Source organism: Paramisgurnus dabryanus, chromosome 4, assembly GCF_030506205.2.
Source record: "Paramisgurnus dabryanus chromosome 4, PD_genome_1.1, whole genome shotgun sequence".
Taxonomy (NCBI): Eukaryota; Metazoa; Chordata; class Actinopteri; order Cypriniformes; family Cobitidae; genus Paramisgurnus; species Paramisgurnus dabryanus.
Genome location: NC_133340.1, coordinates 39,808,900 through 39,822,618, shown reverse-complemented (window position 1 = coordinate 39,822,618; position 13,719 = coordinate 39,808,900). Strand labels below are relative to the sequence as shown.

The window sequence follows — 13,719 nt, the reverse complement described above, 5'->3', positions numbered from 1 at the left end:
TGCTAGGCTTACAACTGAGCTACAGGAATACAAAATAAAGCATCTTAAATTCAAACCAGCAACCTCATTCACAGGTCCTTGAATAAATTAATTCCTTTGTCTCCCTAAACAGCACATTACTTTTTTACTGGTGTTTTCTACAAGTTGCTGTGTTTAAAGAAGCGTCCATCCAACAAGGAAACATTGCCCTATTTTCCATCTCTTGCATGCTAGCAGGTATCCGGTCTATGTAGAGCATGCCGCTTTCCCACATCAGAATATATTCCTTACCATAAATTACTGCCCACCACAGACAGGTCCAAATGTCCTTCACTGTTAAGGCTACAGTAATCATATTCTGACATAGACACACCCATCCATCTGTTCACCCATTTAGTTTTCGGTTTCATAATGGCTGAACAACTGGGTATGGATATTACTCGGAATGGTCCCCTCTTCATGGGAGCATCTATGACCATTCGCAAGCTTTCTTGCATTCTATGGTGTCGGACATGGTGCGCCCTCTCTTCTGCCCCGCCAAAGAGTTGCTTGGCTTGACCGGCAATGAGGATAATGATGGGATGTTTCTTAAGTCTTGTGTTCTACGTTGTGTATTTAAAAACTTGGCACACTCCTCAAACCCACAGGACCAAGCTATATCTTCGGCAGTCTGTCCAAAGTTGTTGCAGATGCTGAAGGCCAATAAACAGATTGGTTAGAACAGTGCACAGGTAGGATAGTTCACCCAAAAATGAAAATGTTCATGCTGTTACAAATCATTTAGAATGTGCAAACTCTTTGAGATCATAAAATGTCAATCCTTTACTTGAGTTTTGCATCACTCGCCATCAGCACACTTAGGCACTCCACACTTCCAGATCGGGCTGCTTTATGCATGGGTGTCTCTCCATTTGCATCCTTTAAAAAAAAAGGGTCAAATTGATTAACATGTGACAAGGCTGTGTGCAGTAACAGAGTAAAGATTAATTTCTCAACTGCTAATAAACGTTTTGGAGAGATGGCGGTACCTGTTCGTTTGCATCAGCGCCGGTCTGGAGCAACCACAGCAAGCAAAATGCTTGATCTCCGCATGCCGCTAGATGTATAGAGGACTGTCCAGGACCATCACCCACATTCACTGCAAAACCGCTTTCAAAAAGATAACTCGTGCAGTCCATCTGTGGTTATGTGCAATGAGGCATAAAACACGAGATACAAAAAATGAATAATTAAACTTCCTACAAACAGAACAACAACAATTGAATGTGGGTCCTTCATGATATCGTAACTCTTACGTATAGTAATAGCACTTGTTAGGTAACGTAATCGATCTATGTTATATACAATAGTATTTCAATTAAATTACCAACTTACCGATTCAGCCTCGAGTAAAAACATATCTGGTTACTAAATCAGTATTAAACAGATGAATTATATGTTGTTTCGCTAAAAATTTCACCGTCCTCGGTCTGTTGTTACTCGTCAGTCGTCAGTGTTCTGTAATCAAACAAAAATTGCACGTGTAGTAAAAGGAGAAATGCTTTTCAGATCACGTGGTTTACGATGTCAACCAATCAGCATCCAAGAGTCTGTATTACGTATCCTTGCATTCGGCCCTATGATTCGGCCGCCAACACAGCTCGTGAAGTTGTGCTGTTCCACACGTACGCACGATCACGGACAGGCGCGTGTCATGTCAATCAATTAAATGATTCATTATTCTTCAAATGTTTACATGTGAAGCAACACGTGCATTTAAGAAAGCCATTGTTTACATAAAATACAAAATGTAATTTTAATTAAAGGACAGCTGGGTTGTGCACTTAAAAGTTAATTCGTTTTCTTATTCTTAGATGCAACCTTTCAACTAGAATATTTTTGTGTTGTATTACACCTATTCTGAAGTTTTATTAGGTTATTGTCAGTATTTATATGGTGTATTCGCATTTGAGCTGTTGTATTGTATTGTGCAAGGGTCTCCAATCGCGGAAACTCACTGACTCACTGACAAACACTGAACTAGTTCAACCATAGACATCATATAGGTAGACGCCCTATCGACCGCTACTGCCTACTGACGCGGTCGAGCCGTGGGGCCGCCATCTTAGATCGGTCACCCGCTCCACTCAGTGTAATCTGTATGACAGGTGGAATGAGCTATCAGCGCATTTAATTAATCATATCTCAGTGAATACCGAACTGCTTTTCACGCGGATTTTTTTGCTGCAAAGGTCTTTCATGGAGCTATGATACAGGACACACGGTTCGTCGTATTTTAACCCCTTATGTGGCGCAAATCCCGTTTGAGTGGTGGGTGACAATGTGATTTACGTCTTTAAATGAAAATTTTTCTGGGATGTTTTGGGCTAGAAGCCTAATCTCGGTCTTGTTTTAAAGAAGACAATTTAGGGTTTTTCACAGATGTGTTAGAAGGTGAAAATATTAAATATAAATATTTTTATAGCAGTTTACCTTATAGCAGTTTTAGCTGGCAAACCAGCTAAAAATAATGCAATAACATATTAATTTTATATATAAAAGTATAAAAATGTAAATGTTTCACACAATAATGTAAACATGAAGCAATATGTCTCAAGTAGTCGTAATACAAATTTCAAGTTAAAATCATAAAAATGAGGTTTGTCACACTTTTAATGGTTTTACCAACAACTACCACTATATTTTGCTGCATATTCTTGTATATTCACAAACTAATAAATTACTGTCACCGCATTATTATTAATGCAAAAAGGGTTTGAAATGTTAAAACTACATTCTGAGAGCTTTCCGATGATATATAGCTTGTCATGATTTTTTAGGTTTAGAGTAGAGGTTTAGTGTTATAATATGCAAAAACAAATTTGGCCTACATGTGGGCCCGTTACCTTTTAGAAACTGACTTTTACTATGTCATAATTTTCCCCAAATGGTAATGAAATATGAAAATTATACTATTTGAGCTTTCCAACAATAGTTTGTCCAGATTTAGGTTTAGAAAAGGGTATTAGTGTTACAAACACTAATGTTGACAGCGCCACTAATATTCATAGTAGGAATGAATATTCACTTAACAGTAATATAATATTCTGATATAAGATATAAAGTGAGCAGACGTCCAAAATCTAAATATGTGATGTAGGATATGGTAAAGCACCTCTGATGGTAAGGCACATCATCTTATAATCCACAAGTAACTACTTTAGCACTTTAAAAGTGTGGAAATTGTTTGCAGTGGTCATATGGTTTGATATTTTGTTGTCTATCTAATATCTTATTTTAATTTTTTAGACCAATGTAAGGTTTGTGTCAAAGCTGCCCTAAGTACCTTTAGGGAAGACATGCAACTAGGCGACTTGCAATTTTGGGCCCTATGAAAGAATATCACATTGGGCCATCTACCACACCCACGTTACTACTAATAAAAATAATCTTTGGGGGCCCAAATAGTTCAGATGCCAAATTATAGTTATTTACTTTTATAACATTAACACTTTTATGTCCTTAATAAAAAAGTTTTACATGGGACATATCATGAAAATCTGACTTTTTCCATGTTTTAGTGCTATAATTGGTTCCCCGGTGCTTCCATCAACCTAGAAAATGTGTGAAAGATCAACCCAGTAAATTTGTTTTGGTAAACCATGCTCTGCAAGCATGTGAAAAATAGGTCATTGAAATTTGGCTCCCTTTGTGATGTCAGAAGGGGATAATACCGCCCGATAATCTGCACTATCCAACCACCACACTGCCATTTTGTGCAGAGATCAACTCATTTGCATTTTAAAAAACACATCCAAAACAGCACATTTTTGCCCACATACTCTGGGGACACAAAAAGATTTATTTGACATCACAAGGGGAGCCAATTCAATGAGCTATTTTTTCCACATGCTTGGAGAGCATGGTTTACCAAAAATAAGTTACTGGGTTGATCTTTTACATATTTTTTAGGTTGATAGAAGCACTGGGAACCCAATTATAGCACCTAACATGAAAAAAGTCTGATTTTCATGATAGGTCCCCTTTAAGACCTAGTATAAAATGAGTTTTTCACCTTGAGACTTCAGGACGAAGTTTTAAGAAATCCTCAATGATGAAATATATGAATAGAAAATATCCTTTTATTTAACTGAAATCACAAGATTTTTAAATGTTTTAACCAATTTATAGAGTTTTCACTAACTATTATTTTGATAATTCAGGATGATCAAGTAATCTGATATTTTTTGGTAATAAAAATAGACCTAAGGGAGCAAAAGCTTTCAAAATGACAACCTTGTCTTGATGAGACAATAATAATTGGTGCAAATAAAGTATCAAAACCCAACAAACACATGGTTCTATTAAACAACAATGCTAAAATACAGTGATGAAAATAAGTATTTGAACACCCTGCTATTTTGCAAGTTCTCCCACTTAGAAATCATGGAGGGGTCTGAAATTGTCATCGTAGGTGCATCATGTCCACTGTGAGAGACATAATCTACAAAAAAATCCAGAAATCAAAATGTATGATTTTTTTAACTGTTTATTTGAATGATACAGCTGCAAATAAGCATTTGAACACCTGAGAAAATTAATGTTAATATTTGGTACAGTAGCCTTTGCAATTACAGAGGTCAACGTTTCGTTTTTCATTTTTTTGGCCCACTCCACACAGATCTTCTCTAGATCAGTCAGGTTTCTGGCCTGTCACTGAGAAACACGGAGTTAGAGTTCCCTCCAAAGATTCTCTATTGGGTTTAGGTCTGGAGACTGGCTATGCCATCCCAGAAACTTGATATCCTTCTTACAGAGCCATTCCTTGGTTATTCTGGCTGCGTGCTTCTGGTCATTGTCATGTTGGACGACCCAGCCTCGACCCATCTTCAATGCTCGCGCTATTTAATGTGCACTCCGGTTTACCTCTGAATTGTCCTAGACGTGACTCGATGCGGCGCTGAGCTGCACGTCCGGTGTGCGACCCCCTTAAGACAGTTTCTAAAATAACTGAAAAGTGTTCGACATATGCATCTCGGACGGCTTGGGGGTGAGTAAAACATGGATTTAATATCATTTTTGGCCAAACTATCTCTTTAAAAAGTGACACAAACGACATTTTTTTGTGATTTGAATTTTACATTTTTATCAAACTACTTATTGCTTCATGTTTACATTATTTATTTTGTGAAACATTAACATTTGTATCATTTTTTTTATAAAATGATTGTGCATTGCATTATTTTTTAATATTAAAATATATTTAAACTGCTATAAAATGTCTTCTGTTTAATATTTTCACCTCCAGCAGCGATACTTCAGTGACAAAAGTAAAGTTGTCTCATTTAAAACAAGACCCAAGATTAGGCTTCTATCTAGACCAAAAAAATGACAGAGTTACATTTATTTTTAATTAAGAGGTTAAATCTGCAGTTTTTTGAGCGTATCTGCGTGCGTGGAATATGGAAAGGCTTGCTTTTCATCCAGACCTTGACGCTTTGTATGGTGTTGCGCAGACCCTTATGACGTCAGAGTACCGCGAGAGAAATGGTAAAGGCGGACCATTTTGTAACATTTTGACATACTCTCGCGGTTTTCTGATGTCATAACGGTCTGACAACGGTCAGAACGGACTGCGCAGCCCCTTTGATTCTTTACGGTAAAATACAAGCAACATGAGAAGTGGTGAGGTGGTTCTTCTCAGTAGAAAGTAAAGGTACGCTTGAAACCCTTAAATCTAACTGGTTTAGTTACTTACATCGTGTGTTGCACTTTCACCACCGCTAACAATCAGAAACATCGCGCAGACGTGTACTCGCTCTGTAGTTTGTAGCTCGCGCTCCGGCTACTGTAAACAACTCCACCTTCTTTGATTTGATTGGCTATCGCATCATTTTGATTTTGACAAGTACTTTAGACTGCTGATTGAGGCAGACAGATAGAAGTGGGCGTTGCACAGTATTTACAGTTATATATAAGGCAATTATTATTCCAATAGTGATGATTGCTATTACACACCACGGGGATCTTAATGGTGGGCACGAGCCTGCGTGAAAAAAATTGATTTGGTCGTAAGAGCGTGAGAAATGGGGTCAACTGCGTGTGCCCTGCCATGTAGGAGTATTTTCTCAAGGCCTGCGACTGAGGGTCATATTTCAATTCAAAGGTATGTAACTTATTAGTTTTTTTATTAACATGACTCTGACAAACATCAAAACACAGTATGTGTTGGGCACCAACTCCCCGGGGGTCACCATCTTGTTTGCTCAGAAAATAAAAACGTTTCATTCTGTTTAAATACGAATCACAACAACATGCATAGATACAAACAAAATGACGATATATACAGCATTTTGCGGTGAGTAAGCAGATGACGCGACATCCCCGCACCAAAATTGCTTGGATTTATACCGTCAGATTAGCTTTGTCACATTAAATTTAATTAAACTACAGATGCAGAAATGCACTATATAATTACATATTTGTATATATTTAGTTTGTGTTGTTGTCAAATACAATTATAAATGATAACAACAGCATTTTTAATAAAGTTTTATTCTCACACGGTTTCGGGATAAAATTTTAGCTCGCATTGCATTCTGGGTAGTGGCGGCCATTTCAGGGGACGCGGTCGTAAGGATTCACAGCAATAGTACGGGAATAAATGGATCGAACGATGATCAAGTTTAAATTACATATAAATACAAACTTAACAATGAAGCAATGTTGCGGTAACGTTACTTAGAGAAAATCCGTACAATCAACGAACTCGAGCTGGCTCCTTATTCGCCTAACTATCCGTTCCACCTTAAAAAAATATCAGAGCGCTTCAAGCGCCTCCCTTGCAATGTCATTGGCTGTTTATTTAAAGGAACAGTAACCACAACAATTTGAGACTGGGGCTGCGCAGGGGGGCAGGGTTTCATATTTTATTGAAGCTTCCCTGGACGCCGCCATTGCTTAGCGAACACCCATCTGCTGTTAGCATCCCATTGACTCCCATTCATTTTGGCGTCACTTTGACAGCAAATAACTTTACATCTGAGGCGTTTAAAGACTCAATTTGTCCATTAATTATTTCTAAAGAAACACGAAAATGTATAAAAGGCTCCATTACCATGTATCTTACGTTATGTCCCAGTAGAAGCATTTTTTCTAAAAATAGGCTAACGATTGCGTCATAACCTGCGACTTTCTGTCGCACAGTAGAGAAATTACCATATGGACCGGGAGAGAAGCTCACAGGCAATCTTTTACTGACTATGAGGCAATCGGGTGGACGTGAAGGCATAAAGTCAAGGGAGATTATTATTCAGAATACTAACCAAAATGTGCTCCTGTTCACGCTCGCCGTCTATGCAAGATTCAGTAGGTGATTCAGATTTCCCGTGGCACGGCTATTAGAAGACTTACAATTGTCAGACAGGTTGCTCACGTGACATCCACATCATTGAGCTCAGTTTGAGTCTGCGCAGTACGCTCGACACCCAGGAAGTGCGTGCTTCTAATTGACTTCACTTGTCTCCGTTGAATCCAATGGGGTCGCTGTGTCCATTTCTTTTACTGTCTATGGGGCTGCGTCCGAAAACTCAAGGGAGTGACTCGTTGCCTCGCTCACTGCCTCATGAGGAAATGACTTCGGAGGCATGAAGGCAGCTCAGAGAAAGACTTTCGGACACACTTCAAAGGCAGCGTGTTTGAAATATAAACAGAGAGCGCCTTCACATATTTGAAAACTACAATACTAATTTCTCGCTAAAAATGCAATTAAAAGGTGTAAAAAGTGAAAATGTACCTTTATTTACACTAAATTTGTGCTCCAGTCGCTTCCTTGGCCGCCATTTTATTTTTTCGAACTTGACCAGACTCGACCAATCACATTCTTATTGTACGCCCACGCATAGGTATCTCAGGAGACAGGAAGTAAACCTAACATTGAATATGCCTTGATGCCTTCCTGCCTTGGAAAGCTGCCTCAGAAGGCAGCAATTTAGAGTTTTCGGACGCAGCCTGGAGCTAGGGGCAACCTTCCGATCTCTCTGATGAAGCCTTTACGGAAGTGACTTAAACTGCAATTCATCGATTGGCCGCTTGAGGCTGGCTCCAAAAGGGAGTCAATAGACCTCCATGTTGAAAATGGCCAACTTTACAGTATAAAATAATTTGTTTACAGCCTGGTACAAAAAGTGTTTTTGGTCTGTACAGCTAATTTTGCCCTTCATGACAACTGTGAGGGGGTTGAATTTTTTTCTAACTAATCTGTTTAAATTATATTAAGCCTTAAACTTCTGCACTTGAGTGAGGGGTGAACGGCCACTGCTGTCACTAGAATCGAGCTAGGCGGTAGGGGTGTGCCATAGCATACCGTTCACGATAATACCGGTATAATTTTTTACACGATAAAAAAGTCATATCAATGATATAGCGACGTGATGATGACGTATGGTGCATTTACGTTCCCTAACGCACAGCAACAACAGCTGAGAGCAAGAGCAGCATGTCAGCGACGTGAGTACAACCAAGCTTTAAGGTACGCGAGGAGGAGATAATAGCAGCAGCGGGTGATGTGAAATCATTTGGAAATCATTTTCTAAATAAACGCAACGTATAGTCCAGACTTGAATATATGTTTTTTTCTTTTTCAAAACACATTTTTGACTGATGTGACTTATACTCCAGAGCGACTTACGGTCTGGAAAATACAGTATTTGGTTTGTAGCTCCACCCACAGATGCGCTCTCACTTTCAGTGTGAAGAAAAAAGAAAACTGACTTTTTCTAAGTATTAATTGACCTTTAACAAAATTCTGATATTTGTCTGATATTTTTGCTCAGTTTGCTTATAAGTAACCACCTATTTTTCCCTGTGAAGGATGATACTGAAGAACAGAAAGCGATTGAGATGCCTCCATATTGGGTAGCTAAAATATAGTAATTTCCTAACAAATGTCTTTTTAATGAGTTCTCTATGTTCTTATCACAGGTTTGGAAATGCGTTACCCAGGAGTCATGAAAGTTATCTAGTACAGGAAAGTCAAGCACCTTATCTTCTAAAAGATGCTCTGGTGACCAGACTTACAGGGATCTTGAGCGTAAGAACGGTTCTGTCTTTCATTTTTGGGTTAAATAATTGATCTACATTACACCTTGAATTAATTATTTGAATGTGTGTGTTAACTGTTTGGTTTCTTTAAGCACAAAACCTGAGACTGTTAAGGAGTGGTTTAAACATGGCAGTGATTGTCTTGAGGAGGAAAAGCTGCAGAACATCAGGCGGGGAAGGAGCGATGCTCTTAAATGTAATCTAACACACACAGATTAAACCCATGTCATTTTTACTGCTAATGCAATGCTCTGTTCTGTCAATCGAGCTACAAGAAAACAAAAGTCTTCATCCAAAATTTACTTCACAGAAATATTTGAGTATTTGAAAAAGGCTTGGTGTATTAAGTTTCTCTTTGTTTAGACCACATGTACGTCACTTTGTGCTCTCGCATCTGTCCAAATTCCTATCACTAGGTAGTAATCTTGTTTATGTTTGTTAAAGATATATGCATTTCAAGCGAGCTAAAGCAAAACAGTCCCTCATGTATAACGGGACAGTTCACCCACAAATGAAAATTCTGTCATCGTTTACTCATTCTCACGAAGGAAGATATTTTGAGAAATGTCCGTAATCAACAATTTGTGAACCCCATTCACTTCTATAGTAGGATAAAATAATACACTGGAAGTGAATGGGGCTCGTGAAAGGTTTGATTATGAACATTTCTCAAAATATCTTAATTCGTGTTTATCAGTACAAACAAATTGGTACAGGTTTGTAACGACATGATAGTCAGTACAGGTGAGATTTTTGGGTGAAATATACCAATGCTTTGACGCGTGTAGCCTTCTGCAACAACACTAAACAAATGCATTGAATTGTATGTGTGTATAAATGCAGGTTTTTACAATCATTAAGTAATCCTTTAAAATAATCAGGATTATGATTTCTACCATAATGTGTCCTCCGAGCCTTTGCATGCAACACTGCAGAGGTGCGCTCACGAGGACTCTTTTCTGCGTGCATGTGTCTCTCGCTCGCGCATGGTTTTCTTGACAGATCAGTTTGAGAACCAGCCGCTATAAAATAACGTGGCTACGTTTTCATTGACGAAACGATAACTAAATTGAAACAATCACATAATGACGACAACTATGACGAAAATCTTGACTTTTTATCTATGAATAAAAACAAGACCCTACGCAGGGTGATCTTATTAAATCCAAGTACTATGAGAGCGAATTAAGAGCATATGGTGAAGTGTGGTCTTGCAGTACGTTGATGTCAAATGCTGAAAGTCTTTCATTACGCTGTTATGCTGACTAAAACTTTGGGTTCTCAGATGGTTAAGGAGAAGTTTCACAGAGCCAGTAAAGAAGTGGCTAATAGGATCGTTATGATGTCGGATGCCAGATCCACCTAAACTTTCATCTAGAGCAGTGTTTCCTGGTCCTTGAGTACCCCCTCCTAGAAAGTTTCATATGACTCCTTATTTAAATCATTTGATTCAACTCAACAGCTTGTTAGGGAGACCTGTTAACCATTCTGGAAGGAGGCTGATTGGTTGTTTTAAATAAGGAGACATCTACAACTTTCTGGAAGGGGTACTTGAGAACCAGGATTGGGAAGGACTGATCATGACGAAGATGGAAAGATCCTATTTCATCAAAGCTAAAGAAGCAGGAGACTTGGGACACAAGCACAAGCTCACTCCAGACATGGTTTCTGGCTTTCAGGTCTGTATAACATTATACAAAATCATTAATTGTATCTGTAGAGCTTAGTGGTAAAACATTGCATTAGCAGTGCAAAAGGACAAGCGTTCGAACCCAGGGAACACACATGGTGATAAAAATGTATACCTTATAATTCACCAGAGGCCATTTTGGATAAGCATCCGCCAAATGCGTAAATGTAACTAGTCAAAGCCAGATCATTTCAGTCCTAACCTGTTGTTGTCACATCAAGTTTTCAATCCATACATTTTTCTTGGAAATTGAGCCCTCTCCCATCAGAGCTATGGGAACACACACAATTCTGGTCTTATTGGCCATCACCACTTTACAGTTAATGATGAGAACTCCTTCACAAAGACCATTAAAGATCAGATAACACACACGATTTCTGCCACTCTCATGTTAATCTTGGTTATCTATAGAGTAGTATTTCATCCTTCATATTTCCAAAGAGTCTTTCATGTTGTCAGATTCATAAAAGACAGAACACCTTTTCCAGGTTTTTTTTGTGGAAAAGATGATCTCTTGATGGCATACAGTGGGCGGAGCTAAAGAGTTACGAGTATACACAGCCTTTGAATTCTAATCCAACAGCTGATACATCAAAGTAAATAAAGCTTAAATAAAAACAGAAATTATTATTATAAATTAATTATTATTATTATTAATTATTATAAATAAAAACAGTTTTTTACATAACCTTGGCTTACAGTCAGATGCAGCCATTGGCCCAGAAATACTCTTGTCACATGCCTAATGGCTTTTTTGACATTATGCATTAGTTTAGCCTGAGGATTACAACTTTTAAACGGTGTCAATAAAACCTCATTCACACAGACCTCTGGTCCCAGAAAATACCCGTAAAATTGCCAGACAAGCGTCTGTGTGAACAAAAACTCGTTCCGTTAATCTTCTGGGATCGTTGCCGGAAAGAGGACCTAGTAAGATACGCGGGTAACCCTCTGTGTGAACAAGAATGCCATAAAGGGCGTGTCGAAGTGAGGACGCGCGCGTCATCATCACAACACAAGTTATGGTTCAGCTCCTTACAACGAGAGATAACATTTATATAAACATTCACAACGAGAAATGTTGCAAACTAACATGTATATAAACATTCACCACGAGAAATGTTGCAAACTAGATTGAAGCAGTTATCAGGAAATGATATATGAGACGCATAAACAATGACGCACGTGCCGTAGTGAGGACGCGCGTGTCATGGCAACATGAAGTTGGTTCAACTCTTTAAAATCAGGGATTTACAACATTCACTATGAGAAATGTCAGCATACTAGACTGAAGCGGATATCAGGTAAGTTAATAGCTCGTTACTTACTGCGTTGAAACGGAGATCATTCAGCAGCATAAAAGAATATCGCGTCACGTGCTCATTTGAGCTATAATAAACGAAAATACCCGCGCGTCATCCTAACAATATCGTTTAGCTCCTCAAAATGCGGGTTTTAAATGCATATAAACAATCACGATGAGAAATGTCTGAAAACTGTATCAAAGCAGAAATCAGGGAGCTTGTCAAATATCCACTCTGAAGCTGAGATCATTCACCAGAATAGAACTGTGCATTCACGCGCTCCTTTGTAGTCTTATCATAAACAAAAATGCACGCGAGTTGTTTCTGGAGAGAGAAATAATAAATAATATGCAAACTTCAGACGCTGCGTAGAAGAGAGGGCGGGACTTTCAACATGTCACGTGTCTTTCCGGGACCATCAGATGCCGTGTAAACTTGGCAGTGTGAATGAATAAAATATCAAGCGGTCCCGTAAAATTCCAGGATGCCTGTCCCGTGTATCTTACGGAATATCTGTGTGAAAAGGGCTTAAGTCAGAATGCATGAAATGGCATTAAACCCCTCCTTTAAGGACACTATCTGGAATGACCTCTCAAAAAGATACCAGGTGTTCAGCGTAATCATATTCTCGTTTGTTTATAATTAGGATTATTTAGGGACTCATACGATGTTTTAGTCTTACTTGCAGGTTGACAGCGTCAGACAGTTTTTGGAGGAGTGCACAGCGTTGGATGCCAGATTCAAGTCAAAAGTGTCAGATGAAGTGTGGTACAGACTGGAGGAGGAGCTGATATAAATGAACAGGTGTTAAACATTATTAGTTATCTACTTCTCTTCAATTGTCGATATCAATATACATGACCCTCATATTCTATTCCATACAGGCTCAGGGCCAGCAGATGAATCAGGGGCTTAAAGAGAGAGCAGAAGACCAAGATGACTGCATATCTGATGAAGACATCTGTGCATCTGCCAGTGAAACAGTGGTAAGAAAATATAAAGGCATTCTGTTTTTTCCCCATTTAATTATTAGTACAAAATGAACTTGTTTGCATGTACCTCAATAGTGATTTATATTTTTCTTTATTTCCTGACCTATTTGTTCACAGAAGAGGCCAAAGCTCTCTGCCCTCAAGGAGCTGTTTGCTGTAGAGGACATAGAAATAAAGTAAGAAAAGAGACCACCAGCACTGATAAGGCACTACAGATTACTTCCATCTCCTCAGTCCTCAGCGAGTCCAGTAACCCTGGTGGTGTGACATGAAGGACACGGCCAATGCTTTTTTTGATTTGGCTACAGGGTATCTCTGTGTGCAAGCATCATCCACACCCTCAGAGCGTGCATTTTCTACTCCATTGAAAATGTTTTAATGATACCTTGCCCTATATCAGTGTTTCTCAAACTTTTTCAGCCCAAGGACCACTTTATCTTCCGATTTTTTTCTGAGGACCACCTAACAGAATCCCACTCTAACACACCTCCAAAAAAACAACAAAATAGGAAGGATAAGCTAAATTTAAGTTTAATATGCAACTGTTTCAAGTCAAAAACTAATTTTTTAAACACAAGTGCAATGATATGTTCAGAAATTATTATATGAATTTTATTTCATTAGAAAAAGTAAATGTGAAATGAGTTGCAGCTTAATATGAACAACAAACTGC

At 38.5% G+C, this 13,719-nt stretch overlaps 1 protein-coding gene and 1 long non-coding RNA gene across 5 annotated transcripts in view; both read right to left on the bottom strand.

Moving 5' to 3' along the window:
* The window catches only part of LOC135735893 (uncharacterized), a 226,346-nt gene that overhangs the window by 137,067 nt on the left and 75,560 nt on the right, over positions 1-13,719 (bottom strand). The gene's annotated exons all lie outside the window — the stretch shown is intronic.
* On the bottom strand, positions 449-1,840 carry ankrd37 (ankyrin repeat domain 37). The gene is made up of 4 exons (XM_065254545.2): positions 1,354-1,840; positions 1,008-1,157; positions 806-897; positions 449-671 (listed from the first exon to the last, which is right to left on the bottom strand). The coding sequence occupies exons 1-4, from the start codon at positions 1,375-1,377 to the stop codon at positions 449-451; spliced, it is 489 nt and encodes a 162-aa protein (XP_065110617.1). The 5' UTR covers positions 1,378-1,840.

Bases quoted from the DNA above. Each gene is read 5' to 3' on its own strand.
- ankrd37 (XM_065254545.2), bottom strand. From the start codon at position 1,377: ATGTTTTTACTCGAGGCTGAATCG. The intron at 1,158-1,353 runs GTAAGTTGGTAA...ACATAACCACAG, and splicing joins TTTTACTCGAGGCTGAATCG to ATGGACTGCACGAGTTATCT. The intron at 898-1,007 runs GTACCGCCATCT...TTTTTTTTAAAG, and splicing joins GCGCTGATGCAAACGAACAG to GATGCAAATGGAGAGACACC.